The sequence below is a fragment of the Leuresthes tenuis genome, unplaced genomic scaffold (genome assembly GCF_036924035.1).
Source record: "Leuresthes tenuis unplaced genomic scaffold, fLeuTen1.0.hap1 SCAF_13, whole genome shotgun sequence".
Lineage (NCBI taxonomy): Eukaryota > Metazoa > Chordata > Actinopteri > Atheriniformes > Atherinopsidae > Leuresthes > Leuresthes tenuis.
Genome location: NW_027325367.1, coordinates 10,295,898 through 10,311,814, shown reverse-complemented (window position 1 = coordinate 10,311,814; position 15,917 = coordinate 10,295,898). Strand labels below are relative to the sequence as shown.

Below are 15,917 nucleotides of genomic sequence, written 5' to 3'. Positions count from 1 at the left end.
TCTTACGCTCTTATATCTGCTTCATTTGTTTGTCTATGATAGATTTGACAGGCTTTACGGTTGCTAATGATAAAATAGCTACTAAAGTTCAACTGCAAATCTTTGGCCTGATAGTGATTTGATAATAGTAGCCCAACTTATAGTTCCATATGGCCAGTTAAGAATACAGTGATAGAAATTTGATCAAATAAATAATATTAACAGGGCAAACATGTCATCCCACTGGAGTATTCACTTCCATATGTGAGATAATTTAAGACAAAAATGGTATCTTGTTAATTCATAATTCACACTCTTTTAAACAAGACTCCAGGGACCAGGTATAAACTCTCAAAGAAAACTTGTCAGATTATTGTGCCCTGGTCATTTATTATTTCATAAAATGTATTTTCTACCAGTAAAATAAGCAATTTGTGCTCTCTTTAGCTCTGTGTCCCTGACTTCTGTTTTGACTGATATGAGGGGTTTGTTTCTTTAAGGTACAGTTTTCTGTTTTATGCATGTACAAAAACAAGGAGTGTACTCTGTTCTTATCAGTGACCGACGACAGTCCCAGTGACTAACATATCCTTGTTGTTCCTTTTTGGCTGCTAAACAATGCTCCCATATCACTGACCTTTTAACAAAGGGAATTCTGCACATTTCTTTCTTTTTACTGTTCTTATTAAAAAAAAGAATACTGATGGTTTATTTTGTGTGTTAAGGCTGCACGTGGGCCCAGATGCAATGACAGTTGAAGCAAGTAGATGTTGAAACAAATTGACTGATAAAAGTCACTGAAAAACTTTTAAAAATAAAAAAACTTTTATTCAAAAAACCCTGTGGGACAACAGGACCTTCATCCTAAACTCCAAAAAGAGTTGTGCAAAATCGCAGGCTGGTGAACTGGAAAGAAAAACAGGTGAAGATCACAGGGACCATATCAATGAGGGAATAATAGGACACCATGACAGCTCTAGCTTTAAGGTACTTGTGTTGTGTATAAATTCTCACTGGCTTCTCACTGGGCACTTGAGTAAAACTGTCACTGAGTGATGTAAAACTGCTGCAATTTGCCAACACTGGCACTCAATAAGTACACTGTGAATGAAAATAGAAAATCTCACTAGTCTTATTTTAGATCTTGAAGGTTTCTGTATGGTAATACATAACATAACATATACATATACATAACTATCCCTCTATTCCACCTCCTAACCCTCTGTACTGTATGATGGTACAGCAAGTTTGCTCATTAAAAGTGACAGTTATGATATCACTAACAGCAGGTCCTGAGGCCACAGTTGCCAATCAGATGGGCTAAATGCTCAGATGATCAGAGGAGGAGAAGCAGTTGTTGCTCTGATCCCACATTCTGACATTGTGTAGAACAGACAGATAAGCAGGTCATCCTCAGTTCCCCAGCCCATGATTCTTTGATTTCTCATGCTTGTTGCCATGGACACCGAGGATGAAAACACTTCCCTAATGATTAATTATGAACTGTATGTTCTATCTTCTGCACTCATTCCCTTTAAGGGTTGGGTAAAAAATGACACATTTACAGTGGAAGAATTCTCTGAGCATTTTCATTTGAGTTAAAAGGCTTTTTGTTTTCTTATGATTATGTAGCCCTCTGCAGCCAGATGCTAGAGAGGCTTGGATGTATCACTAAAGGATAAAAGAGAAAATGAACAGCTTTTGTATATACACACCACTATGCATTACCTTTGCAGAAATTATGTTTTGTAGTCTGTATCATGTATATCACTTAGTAATATTTTCCTGCATTAAATCCATAGTATCAATCCATTTGTCTATCGAAGTGGTTAGTCCATTCTAGGGTTACTATCCACAGTGGCAGGAGGTGAAGCTCTTCTTGAGGCTCCTCAGCTGCTTTTGGGCTACCTGAGACTCCGAATCCCTACAGCAAGTCTTGGGTCTGCTCTCTGGCTTCTGTCTTGCTTGCATTATCATATAAACCTCTAAATGAGGTGCCCAGACGGTATCCTTTCATTTGCCTGTACCATCACAACTAGCTTCTCTCAGCTTGGAGGAGCAGTTGGTGTACAGGTGAAAGGAAGCTCATCCACCACCATGAAAACTGATTTCAGTCTGTTGCTTTTATGATTTTGTTCTTTCAGCTATTTCCCCAAAGTTCATGGCCATTAAGGTAGGGACATAGAGCATCTGGTAATCAATATTTTTTTCCTTTCTTCTGACCCAGCTCCCACTAAGATACACTACAGTTACTGCATGATTTCATCAGCTGTACCCATCTTATGTTTGATCTTACAGCACTTTTTTCTGTCTATCTTAAACTATATAAAGCAATACTTGAATTCCTCCGCCAGGTTTAGACTGCCCATTCAGTTGAAGGGAGCATTCCTCTCTTTTCTGGGAGAGAATCATGGTTGTGGACCTGGAGATGTTGATCTGCACTCCAGTTGTATCACACTCAGCTGAAACCAGCTCTAATCAGACTGAGTAAAGCTGGCGAAAGTGAGCCATGGACGACCCTGTGGGATGGTGTCAAAAGGACAACATCATCTCCAGAAAAGCAGAGGCATAACCTCCTCATGCTGTATTTCTCCTCACTTAGACAACACATGGAACTCCAATCCCTGAAAACATACAACAGCATCAGAGGCAAACATAATTTATCGAAGTCAGACATGTATTGTTAACATGTCTTACTTAATACCCTGCTCGCAAATCTCTGAGGTCTAATGTCTATTCCAATTGATCAGAGGAAATCATATCAGCTAATGACGCCATAATGTCTTGTGGGAAAAAAAATTTTCTTTGTATTTAATGAAGGAAGTTTATAATTTCTGAATTGCAGTCTGTTGAGCCAGCGACAATCACTTTGGTTTCAAAGGCAAATGATGATTATCATCAACCTCTGTTGTATTCAGTTTATGTCTAAATATCAAATCCTTGAAAACAAATAGGTTCCAGTGAAAATTTAGAACATAATGAAAATTGCTAATCGTCATGAGCAGCCCATCATTATTGTAAGTATGTTAAATCTCTGATGGTAGCTTTTGGCTGTAGGGCTGAAGGTTTACAGTGATGCAAGTACTGTATCACTGCAGAATTCTCTTTAATATTCAGTTCTGTGGTTCACTTTTGTGAACTGAGCTGACAAGAAAGGGTTAAGTCTTTCATTATTTCTACTGTATGGCACACCATTGCGTTTGTGTATCTCTGCGTGTCTGACAGTAAAGATCAAACGGCATCACTGACAAGCTGGATCTTCTGAGGACCTCAGCCTTGTCGTATTAACTGAAAGCACTGCCGAACAGCCCATCCCATCCCACCACCACCAACTCAGGCACAATTTTTTTTCCGGTTTAACTATCCAACCGTTTCCATTTCCATACCAATTCTGTTTTCTTTCAAATGTCACTGGCCCTTCTTGCTCCAATGTTTTTTCATTCCTCTTAGTGCAATTTATAGTAGCCAATGTGGAAAATAAGATGCAATGGATTTACCCATGTTACCATTAGTCCAGTAAGAGTCTGTCATTCATACAGAATGTGTGCTAAAGATACAAACGACTCAAGAAAATACAAACCAGAGAAAACAGAAAACAGAACTTTTTGGGGGACTTTTTATGTCTTTATTTCAAACTACATAACCCATTATCCATATATGTCACATATGTTAAACAATAACCTGGACTGCAAGCTTGCTCATTTTAGCAGCCTACATTTTCACTTTGAGCTTCTCTCAAACTCTACAGGCAAAGTAAATATTCTGTTCAGTTAATTATTTATTGAGGATTCTGGGAAAGCACCTCCCTGGAGCAGTCCTGAGTGTTAAAAACTGATGATGTTTAAAACTATTTTCAGCAATGGCAGTTTTCCAGCTTTTGTCCTATCCTGAAGCAAAATGTTCTCCCTTTAGTGGTGGTCATTGAAGCAGCAGCTGAAATTTGACCTCCAGAGGTGGACCTCTCTAATGCATGAAGCTGCGCTTTAAGAGTCTGTTATTCTCAAATGATTTATGGGATATGACCTTAGTATATTAGTTTAAAAACCTCACCCTGATAGTGATACAGTGTGTGCTCATATAACATAAGACTCACTTGAACCCCTTAACTTCCTAAACATGATTATCCATACATTCTGGGAAGTGATTTGGAAGTGAAGTCACCCACAGGCTTTGATCAGCCACAACACGCCCACGAGTTGAGAGAGCCAATCATGCTGATGAAACTTTCAGTAGTATAAAGAATTGTGACGGTATTGTAGATGCAGTCCACAATTTGAAGGGTAAAAGTGACTGAAAAAGATTTTGTTTTTCCTTTGCCACTGGTGAACACTGATTTCTAAAAGCAATGGCTGCAGTCTTTCAATCATGTTCAATGGATTGCATATCCCCACTAAATCCTGATGTTGATGTCATGAGAGCAGTCATTCACTTTGAGAAATTAGCTGTTTCACACTTAATGTCCAAGGTAGGACAAGGAAAAGAGGAGTAACATATAGAAACTACAAGGAAACAGTTTTCCAAAAGAAACAATGATAATCTTTTAATTAATAAAAACAAATGACAGAACAACCAAAGACAGAACAAAAATTACAGGAGCTAAGGGGTTCAACATAGAAAGACAAAAATAGCTAATGAAATACAGAAGACAGCAAGAGGGTTCCAGGTTTGATTCCCGGCTCCCCATGTATGCGTGGATTCTTTCCGGGTACTCCTCTCACCCCCCAAAAACATGCATGTTAGGTTCATTGGTGACACTAAATTCTGAAGCTGTGAGTGTGAGCACCCAGCCACTGGGGGCCAGTGTATTACTAGTGCAGGTCCCAAGACCGGATAAATGGTGAGGGTTGTGTCAGGAAGAGCATCCGGTGTAAAACCCCTGATAAAGGGAGAGGCCAAAAAAAGAAGAAGATATCTCTCTCCAACATGCATGGCGTTATTACAACTTGATCGAATTATAGAGTCAAACACTTATACTGAATTTGAACAGATTAGAGGATTAGCAGCTGCAGCTTGGATGAATTTATTTATTCATAAATGACTCTTATGAGACAGACATCTGAATGGAAAGTGGACATCCATTCATCCATTTTCTATACTCGCTTAATCCGTCGGTCGGGTTGCGGGGGGGTGCTGGAGCCTATCCCACTTGTCATCCGGCGGGAGGCAAGGTACACCCTGGACAGGGTTAGTTCGCCAGTCCATTACAGGGCCACATAGAGAGACGAACGACATAAACAACCATACACACACTCACACCCACTCTTAAGGACAATTTTAGAGACACCAATTAACTTAACATATATGTTTTTGGATGATGGGAGGAAGCCGGAGTACCCAGAGAGAACCCACGCATACACGGGGAGAACATGCAAACTCCACACAGAAAGGCCCCAGCTGGGAGTTGAACCTGGAACCCTCTCACTTTGAGGCGACCACCACACCAAAAGCTATGAAAAAGTAATATGATTCAGGCTTCAGAATTACACAAGACTGCCATTAAGAACTCAGATATTGCACCCACCAAACTGTGAGGCTGCACCAGCTGGAAGCCGGTGCTTATATTCATTAAGTTTGCATAATCATTCCCAATGCCTTGTCTGCATAGTTTCAGTGTCTTGACATCTTGTCTATAAACCAAAAAACACGAATACTTATGGAATCCTCACATTTCCTATCATACTTAAACACACATACAATAGCTCTTTCAGCAGAAACTGAATGGAATCATGTGTCCACATACACTGCAGGACAAATGTTCTCTGCACCAGTTATGTCCAACTTGTGAGGGGGAAGCCCTGGTGTTCTGCAGCTAAAAGCCCCACCATGCAATGAATAATGAATACAGATTCCCCATCCAGTCTATCCGCACTAGTTCAAAGGCGCTCTGCTAGTTCATGCATAAAGCAACAAGACGCACAACTCTATGCTAATGGCCTCAGCTCCAGGGGCTGGTCTGAGCTCACTGAGCTGTGCAAGCATTCCGCAGATGAGGATGAAGACAACTATGTGAGCAGGAATTTCTCCAACAGTTGCAAGGGTCAAGAAACAAGTACTCTGGGCACCAACAGCACACAACACACCCACACGCTTATAAACAAAGCCTCATAGAGTACTGGAAGCAGAGGCCATCCCAAGGAAGGTCTGGACATTTCATTGATGCTGAGTGATGCTAATGATTTCTCAAGCTATGCAGGGCTGAGATGTAAGAATTGGGTGAGACTGTCAGAGGAGATCACAGAGTAAGACACTCCGTTCTTTACCCTTTACTGTAGCTAGGCCTCAAGTCTAATATATTCCAATAATATGAATATTTCTGACACATTTCGTCTTTTGTCTAGTATTCTGTCATGCATTTTTATTCTATTCTGTCACTACAAAAACAACACTCTCTCCCCAGGGACTATAATAAATGTGTGTGTGTGTGTGTGTGTGTGTGTGTGTGTGTTGAGTGAGGGAGAGACTGTCCAAGTCTGTACAGTAATTTAGCCACTTTCCTGATTAGAATGAAAACAAAAGGCTGGTTATCAGCAAAGGAAGCAGCTTGTGAGCCATCAAAGAAAAAATATTTTTCTCCACAAAAACCAGTGGCTCAGACATTAAAAAAAAAAGCTGTAGTCAAAGCTCCTTTAGGGAGGTACTGAATGTGCTTAAGGGGCTTTTTCTTTTATTTTTTGTTTTCATTCCCTGACGTTACCCCGCCAGTCTATTTTGCTTCAGAAAATTTCCCGCAGCAATTCTCTCTTTATCCCCTTTATTTATTTCCTATTCCCACCTCTGCTCCCTTATGATTCTCTTCAAGTTTCAATTCATCAAGTGTCACAGGAGCTTAAGGGAATCCGAAAGGGAACATTTCCCACAATCTCACAGCAGCCAGGTTGAAAAGAGACAGAACAACTGGCAGCAGAGGGGCTCAGAGGAAAACACATACAGTATATGTGCTGTTGCTCAGAATAATGTAATTTATGTTAAAGCGAAACAGTGAGAGAGTGAATTTCACTAAAGTTTTCTTAAGCTCACCCACAAGGTCTGTGAGAAATGCTGTTTAAGGTTCCAGCTTTCTCAAGTATAACATGCTTAATTTGATTACAACAGTGTTCTGCACGAGCAGAGAGCTCTACCTCACAGACTCTGACAGGCCATAAGTGGACAGGAGAGGACGATAAGGAGACGCTTGGCAGGTCTTCAGTCCTTTGCAAGTGAGAACCAGGAAGATTTGTGAATCCGAACAGTAATGAGGTGACACCACATAAGTCGCTGAGGGCTGAGTGGGTAGCTTGAGCACAAAAGAAGAAGGTTTTCTCTATGTCCTTCAAATTTCTCACACAGTCAAAAGCAGAATCGAATTTGTTTGCTCATGTTGATGTGAATGAAAGTGAATTCAACTGTCTCTTGCCACTAAGCTTTTCACTCTATCTAGCTCTTCGACGATATATGCATGAATAATATATACATTGTGTCAGTTCTTTTGTATACTAGGTAGAAAAAAGATTGACATAAAGGAGAGTTTTCTCCTTATGGTACATTACATCTGAGAGTTATGGGGCTTGGAAGTCTTACCTAACCATACAGCTGGACAATGAATTTGTAAGAATAGTTTAACAGCTGTTGTAGATTACACTTACAGTATATTAACGAGAACCAATGGATAACAGTCAATAGTGAATTATTTTACATTTCCTGCTATTAGTTTAGATTTAGATTTTATATCTTTGGGTTATGCCTGATAATGTCATTATGTTCAAGTTGTTTCAACATGATATCAAAGACAGATGCATGAGAAATTGAAGTTAAATGTGAAATTGATATTTATTTTTCAAAAAGAAACAACAGGAATTTCAAGCACCAGATACTAGTGAAAGTGAAATGTTTTCTATGGCTCGTAACATCGATAGCTCTTGCATAAGCTGTGCTGTTCCTGTTCCCAGTCACGTTGGGGTAAATGTGAAATCTCACCAGACTTATTCATCTTTATTTCTACAAGTGTCACACATTCGATATAAGTGTAAGTCTCATTAATGTGGATACTTGATTCCATTATTGCATCTGCTAATTATTGACTTTAGCCTTGACCTTAGTTCATGAACAATAATTGCAACTTGCAGTGAAATCAGCAAATTGTTATCTTCAAATTGCTGTGTGATGATTTATATGATACAAATACAGATACCGACCTCGTTAAAGTGAGCCACATCCTCACAGTTTTCTGCTACTCGGCTGTAGAAGGGTAGACCTGGAAGACAAGGTGGAATTTAGTGGTTAAAAAACATTGTAATTACTGCTGTCTCACTTTCAGACATAGCTTGTTTTAGAAGATCACTTTGATTATGGCTTTTGTTACAAAAACAAAGTTTTAAAGTTCAATTTTTTACAGAAAGAAAATTATTTTTTTTGTATTCCAAGTTTAGATTTTGAAAAATAGAATAGAGTATGTGCTAATGTGCTAATTACACTAACTAACTAACTAACAGAAATCTAACCATCAAATGAAGCCAGGCTAAAAGTTTTTTCCTCATTTTGTTGAATAGAAAATCTATTGGTTCTATAAATCAGGCTTTGAATAATGTATGAGCAAACCTTTGTATAAAAGCTCCAGAATTTAGAGAGCAATAGTTTTGACCTAGTGTATGTGGGTGCTACTAAAATGGAGATTTCTGTCTCAAGTTGTGTATTTTTTTTTAAAACTTTGAGTCAGATATTATTTTTTTCTTTTTATTTAAGACTTTTGTTTTTGCTAATAAAGTTTTAAAGTGGTGGATATTAGCATGAAACTAATCTAGCTGATGTCATATAAATTTTGCAAACTTGTTTTTGTCTATTTGAAAATGGACTGCACCATTAACAAGTGCAGGTTAAACCTCTATTATGAACATGATCCAGAAATGCTGCTGTCTTTTCTGGGCCAAAAGTAATTTAAGATGGACTGAGGCAAAGTGGGAAACTGTTCTCAGATTAATCAAACGCTGCATGCTCTGGATTAAAGAGGAGAGGGACCATCCAGCTTGCTACCAGTGCTCAGTTCAAAATCCTTCATCTCTCATGGTATGGGGGTCCATTACAGGTTTCAGAACAACATACTGCTCCCACCCAGATGACTTGTTTTTCAGGGAATACCTTATATATTTGGGATGCAAAGTTTCATATCGTATGCTTTCTTGATTTAAAAAATTGGCACATAATGAAATGTAAACTAAGATGACTCAAGACTGTTCAACTGCTAGAATCACATATCAGACTGAATTGATTGACTTTCTGCTCAGTCACCAGATGTTTACATACTGTGGTTAAAAGAAGAGGGGATGCTGCACAGTGGTAAACATGGACCTGTCCCAACTTTTCTCTAACTGTGTTGCTACCACCAAATACTTCCATGAAACAGTAAAATGTCTCACTTTCAACATTTGATATGTGTTCTGCTGTGAATAAGATATAGGATTACAAGTTGGCAAATCATTGCATTTTTATTTATTGTTAGGGTTGTTTATGATTTCTTAACCATCTCATGTTACCATTTTGTTACAAAGCCTGTGGCCTATTTTTGACATTTCGAGTTAAGTTTGGTGTCCTCTTCCACCACAGTCAAATTGTACATGTTTTTATTTTTAATTTACAAAGACAGTGGGAAATTTAGTCAAATGTAATGGATCATATTGTCATCCAACATCTGCTCACTAAAAAACAAATTATAGACTTAAGCACCTGACAACTGCAAATGATACAGCTGTGGAACCACAGGAGAGAAATGCAGAGAATCAAAGATCTACTCTATGACTGACTGTGTGACAGAGAAGAACCAGAGAAACATAGAGCACGGCTGACGTAAAGCAAGATTAAAATCTCATTTTTTCCCACAGTGAAAACAACAGAATTACAGAATTTGGTCTTATGTAAGGCAACAGTAATATATGTTGTCGTAGTGTTTATTGGCTCACTGCGCAGTGACCTGACTCAGTCGCTTGTGCTCACCTGGTTGCTTAGAGGCACTTAATGAATGGTCCCAGTTCCCAATGTTCATCCTGCTTTGTTGTGTTTGTCTGCTTTGTACTCAAAGCTTTATGTGGGTGCAACTTAACACATCAGTTATACAATACATTAACATTCAGACCTACAAAGTTAATCAAGTTCCTGTCAGTTTGGTTTTAATAATAAACTTGAATAAAAACACATTTCTGCCCAGCTCAGATGTTGTCAATATCATGTGCTGAAAGGACACGTTTATCAGAGCAGAAAACTTGTGTCCAACACAAAAGGATGCACACATGTGGAAGAGTAAAGCTGAAAAGATATTATGCTTCATCAAACCTCATCCTCACATTTTACCAGTGCAGGGAACCAATTTTGACACTCTTTGCATGTGTTCCCATCTGTCTTTTCTCACCACTCCTACACTCTGTACAACCTTTATGAAACCCACATCCTTTTGAAGCAGTTTTAGCTAAATAAACACCACTTCAGTGTCAGAGTGGGAGAGAAATACAGAGACAGCATTCCTCCTACATTATTGATACCAGTGGCACTGCTGTCATTCCAGTGTTTTCATCTAACTGGAGATGTGGGTATAGAAAAGTAGATCATGTGAAGCTTATGTAAGGTGATGCATACCAAACTAAAGAAAACAAAAACAACATCCTGTCAAGCAGCTTGCTTATTTGCCGTGATGAGACAATGAGAAATAATGTGGTAGACAGAAGCGAGAAGTGAAGCACTGAAAGAACTGACCATGAAGAAAGAAATGGAATGAATACATATTTCCTTTCAAGCAGACAGATGAACATTTAAAGAGTAAAAAAGGAGGTGGAAAACACTGTCAACCACTCAAACCAACACAACTGAAATGGAAGAGACCATGATGGGGCTCATTGGCACACTTTTGTCTGTTTTGATCAAGGATGAAATGAAAAAAATAGTTGAATGCAACCATTGAATTTTTGCCTTGGTCCCTGACTCATCTAGGATTGAATGATACAAGAGAATACAAGAGTTTGTTCAAGAGTAATGGAATATTTTAAAGTAAACGGGCTGTTTTTTCCATTAACTACTACACAGAATATTGCACACTTTACTTTGCTTGTGGTCCTGCAGGATACATCTAAAGCCAATGAACAACGAGAGCGGGAGGGCCGTTCTCTGATAAAACCAAGAGCCATAGATAACAGCAAGACTTCATCAGTCACTTGTCAGGAAATCAATTAATTTTTGTCTCCATGTCTTTGAGGCGAACTTGCCTTATTGAACATTTATGCTGTCAAGAAATAATGAAACAGATTTAGTCGGACTATAGCAGGAAATGCTGTATTACATTTAATGTTATGTGTACATTGTGGTGAGTGCAGCTCTCCTCTCCTGTATTGATTATACATGTTGCAGAGGCTCTCTAGCCAGAAGAAGGCTGGTGGTGTAAGCCAAGCTTTGCTAAATCAAATCTTAAATGACTTACAGGATGCTTTCACCTATTGCTGAAAATAGTTATCAAGTAATATCAGAGTTTAGACATTCATCTGTTCATGTTTAAACAAATAACCTTTAATGAAGACAATGTGGCCACTCTTCCTTAGTCTGGGCACCAGCAGGGGCGACTCCAAAAGCTTAAAGCAGAAATGTTAACGGATAAAAAGAAAAAGGGCAAAGTAACTGCTAAAAACTTTAAGGTATCATAGTGTTCGGTTAACATCTCTGTTTGTGCTCATCTATGTTCTGTTATCCAGCAAAAGGCATCAGCAGCAGTGGCCTAATGTTTGCAAAAGTGTGCACTGAAGAGCAATGCAAAATCCTTCAAAAATGTTTAGAGAATAACTAAGATTGAACATTTTGGAAAGAGAGTATAAAAGGGTACTACGTCACAGCGTGAAAAAATCATCCCAAACGTGTGGTATGGCTTCATGATTTAAGGATGCCTTGTTGCCTCTGGGTCTGGATTAATCCCCTGGATTTAATCTGGATTTTTGTAAGGGTGGCTCTCTGCCAACTGAAGCTCTGTTGATGCAGCAGGTGAATGACCTTAAACATCAAAGTAAGTCTACAACAGTTTCATATAAATTACAAAAGTAATCCTAAAAGTTACTATGGTGAGCCCAGTGGTTTATTCATGACCGTATTAAATAAAGACACAACAGTGTTAAAAGTGTGTTGTTGGCTTAAACGTATATTGTTTGTCTATTCTACGGGATTGTATAAATTCTGAAGGTTTGCATACAAAAGAACAGCTCCCACCAGCCTCACATGCATGGGGATGGGGGTTGGGGGGCTGGTCTTCCTGGCAGACTTCATCCTCTCCAGACAGGAAGTGTTTAGAGCTGAAAGAACTCAGGAAACTCAACTGACAAGTTGTAAGAAAAAGCCTGACTCAGGCTGTTGCTAAACCTTCCTCATTTGAACAGATTTCATAATTTGTAATAAAATTGTGCAAGTAGATTTCATTTGGCATTAGCCTGTTTAAACTGTTTTTATGGAAAGTTAAAATGTGTTGCAAAATATGCAGCAAATGCTCAACAAAACAACAGTCTAAAATCAAATGAACTACATGATCGGATCTGGGGTGATTCATTGTACAGTGGTTTTGATTCTTACTTCTTGTCTACATTTTCCATGGTTTTTGCTATAAAACACACACATTTCACATTTAAATATAAAGATTAAGCCTCATGTCATGTACCACAGGTTTTACTAAAAACATTCTTGTTCAATAGAACAAAACAACAACACTTACATACTGTTAGACTGCAACCCCCTATTAAACAGGCACTTTTCTTTCTTGAAGAAATCAACAAAGCAAAGCATAATAATGTATGAGAATGTGTTCACTCATTTAGAAAGTAATGAGAGTATGATGAAAGAAAGTGAAAATTACTGAGAGTGGCTTACAAACCCTTAAAGGGATTTTGGGAAAATGAATATCAAAAAGTGGCTGAAAAATTAGAGACTTGCTTATACTTAACATCAATAATGCACAAAACCTTCCCATGTATTTTAGGTTTCTACAAAAAATATTTGTTCTTTTATGTTTTAAAGGTGTTGTTACCGATGTCACTGATAATAATGCAACTAATTAGGTTAATTGACAATAAGTCAGTAACATGATTGGATATGAAAAGAGCATCTTGGAGAGGTTTTTCAGAAGTAAAAATGGGCAGAGGTTCAGCAATCTGCAAAAAACTGTGTCTGCAAACTATAATGTTCCATAGAACCAAATTGTGAAAATCTCGAACCTCTACCATCTACAGTACATTATATCATCAAAAGATTAAGATAACCTGAAGACACCTCTGTGGACACAGTTGAAAATCTATATAAGATATAAACAGATTTTAGAGGAACATGCTCTCATCCAGATGACAACTTTTTTAGGGAATTTTGTAGTAAAGGAGTATTGTCAAACACAAATTGCAGCAAAGACCCAAACTGGTGAGGAGCTAGAATCCTATATCAGACAAGAAAGGGCAACATTACTCTCCCAAAAGTCCAGAAGTTGCTAAATTCATAATGAGCTTAAAGTTTTCATGAAAATGAAAAAAGTTTCACTTTCAACATTTAATAAGACTTCTATGTTCTATTAAAGATAGAATATTGTTCTATTAGATTTGCATTGTTTTTATTTATCTATCAAATACAGTGCCAACTTTTTGGAGATGAAAGGGTCAAACACAAGCTTCTGTTTGGGAAGATTTTGGCAGCTAAGCTAATTATGCTTCAGACCCCTAATCATTTTAGGCAGATGGCTGTTCTCCCTGAATCTGGTTCTGCTGGAGTTTTCTTAGTTTTTTAAAGGGTGTTTTCCTCTCTACTATTTCCTAAAGCATGCTCAGGATGGGGGATTAGATTAGAAAGATTTGATACAAATGTCGGTTTCTTTAGCTAGACAATTTTTTTTTAAATTAGCATGAGTTGTATGAATTTGACTCCTTTGGATTTAAATTAAATTGATTCAGTTGGAATATGATGAATTGGATTGAAATGGGTTATAATTGGATGGAATTTGACTGTATCTTTAGACTGCCTTGAAATAACTTGTGTTGTGTTTTGGTACTATAAATATTAAACTGAATGGGATCCAATTAAATCAACCTCTCTAATCCTCTATCTCTAAGTCCCCACAACTTAAAGGTTAATAGTCACACATGCATATTGCTTGAGGAATTTGAAATTTTAAACATATGAACTGAAGTTATCGTGCTGACAGTTGTACCATAGAGAAAAGAGCAGAGTATGTAATTTCTGTCTTGGATGACATGGTTCATGTATTATCAAGACCCTGGTGAAATTGCTGCAGCACAGTGAACACTGAAAGCCATCCTTTTCTCCAGTGTGTGACACACACACCCACACAGAGCAGAAGACAGGATAAGAAGGTAAAGGTATGTCTTGTATAAACCACCACAACTGTGATGCTGATTGAGGGATTCTAAATCAGAGGTCTGCTGGGATTGAACACCTGTCAGAGAGAACAGATCGCTGTCCAAGGTGCTGAAACATGCACACCTCCCTCTTCTTCTATCTGTGTGTCTCACATTATCTCGCTCACACACACAAGCACAAAGAAGCATGAATGAATCTCCAGAACATTTTCCAATGGTTTTTCTTACTGTATTTCCTCTGAGCTTCAGTGTTAGATGAAGACTATGATAATCCTGTTTATCATATAAGAAAGGCCAAAAAAGCAGTGATATGGTATTTTCTCTCTTTAAGATAGATGACAAAGAAGAAATCCTGAACCAACATCTTCTTCAGTAATAAATGCTACCGCGACTTAATCAAAACTGATTTCTTACCCTGGTTGCTTTTCAAAGTTAAAACTAAGCACAGAAAAACACATGAAATTTACTAATGAGATAATCCAATAATGAAAATTCAGGGGTGCTCAAATTGTAAGTTTTTTGTGTGGTTATATAACTAATATTCTATTATTTATATCTTAAGCTATGATATTACATAATTGTGCTGTATTGACAGCAGTTTAAATAGGATCTGTATATGTGGTAATGGGAATAATGTCCGAAAATTTAAAACAATTGAAACGTAGAAAACATGGTAGAAAATGTGAAATAAAATGGATGGGCTTGCAGTTCAGTTGAATATGTGTCTTATTGTCCGTTTTTTCCTTACAGAGTATAAATTCGTTTTTTGCTGCAACCTTTCTCCTTGTCTGTTTTATCTAACGAATATTAGTCAAGTTTCCATGTATTAACTGAATTCTCAGGGCGCATCATGTTTTTGGTGACCACAGATCCAAAAGTGCCTCTCCAACTTTGATCAGGATACTCAATTTAGTTTCTACATACACAGGTTTCAACATACGTTTAAATGTTTCGGGTATAGATGTCCTACCTCTGAATGTAACTTTTGCGATCCTGTCACCTTTCCCCCGAAGGTGAGCCACCGTCTTTAGGTGAACCACTAAAGCCATCATTAGTCCACACTGCTCAGGAGGAGTAATTTTACTCCACACAGATTAAACTTGAACCGGTTTGGTGCAATCACTGTTTTTTTTTTTTTGTTGTTGTTGTTTTTTTTTTTTAGGTGAGCCTCTGCTGGGGTCTGGATTCGCTGTACCCTAAAAACGCTTTCCTTGCGGGCAGCATGGATGCCTGAAATGTTGGATCAACGAGAAAGAAAAACTGAATTAAATCTCAGGCTCCAGCTAACATCTCCTCCTACTGTGTGCTCCGTGGCTGCCGGGTCTGTCGCTCATCCCAGAATTGGCACTTGGTTTTACTCTGCTCGTTGCGCAGGAAGGGTGGGGGTTGGCTTCAGGATGGTGATGCTCTAATTGCAGAGGTTGCGCCCAGACGGGAAGTTGGATGGAAAGCTATCTTATTTTCTGCCTGTCTTGCAGCTAAATTAGGCTAAATGTTTTAGCACCGTTGTCTTACCCTTCTAAAAACTTCCAGATTTAAAATCCTAAAAGAAAAATAATCTCATTGTCTCTTTTGAAAACGCTAAAATGC

The 15,917-nt window shown here is 38.2% G+C and overlaps 1 protein-coding gene across 10 annotated transcripts in view; it reads right to left on the bottom strand.

Moving 5' to 3' along the window:
* The window catches only part of otofa (otoferlin a), a 103,407-nt gene extending 87,754 nt beyond the window's left edge, over positions 1-15,653 (bottom strand). For all 10 annotated transcript variants that reach the window (XM_072361935.1, XM_072361943.1, XM_072361934.1 and 7 more), the window contains exons 1-2: positions 15,298-15,653; positions 8,151-8,209 (exon numbers count right to left, since the gene is read on the bottom strand). In XM_072361935.1, the coding sequence (XP_072218036.1) occupies positions 8,151-8,209; positions 15,298-15,379 (141 nt within the window). In that variant the 5' untranslated portion in view covers positions 15,380-15,653. The remainder of the gene's footprint in view (positions 1-8,150; positions 8,210-15,297) is intronic.
* Between the last annotated feature and the right edge of the window lie 264 nt (positions 15,654-15,917).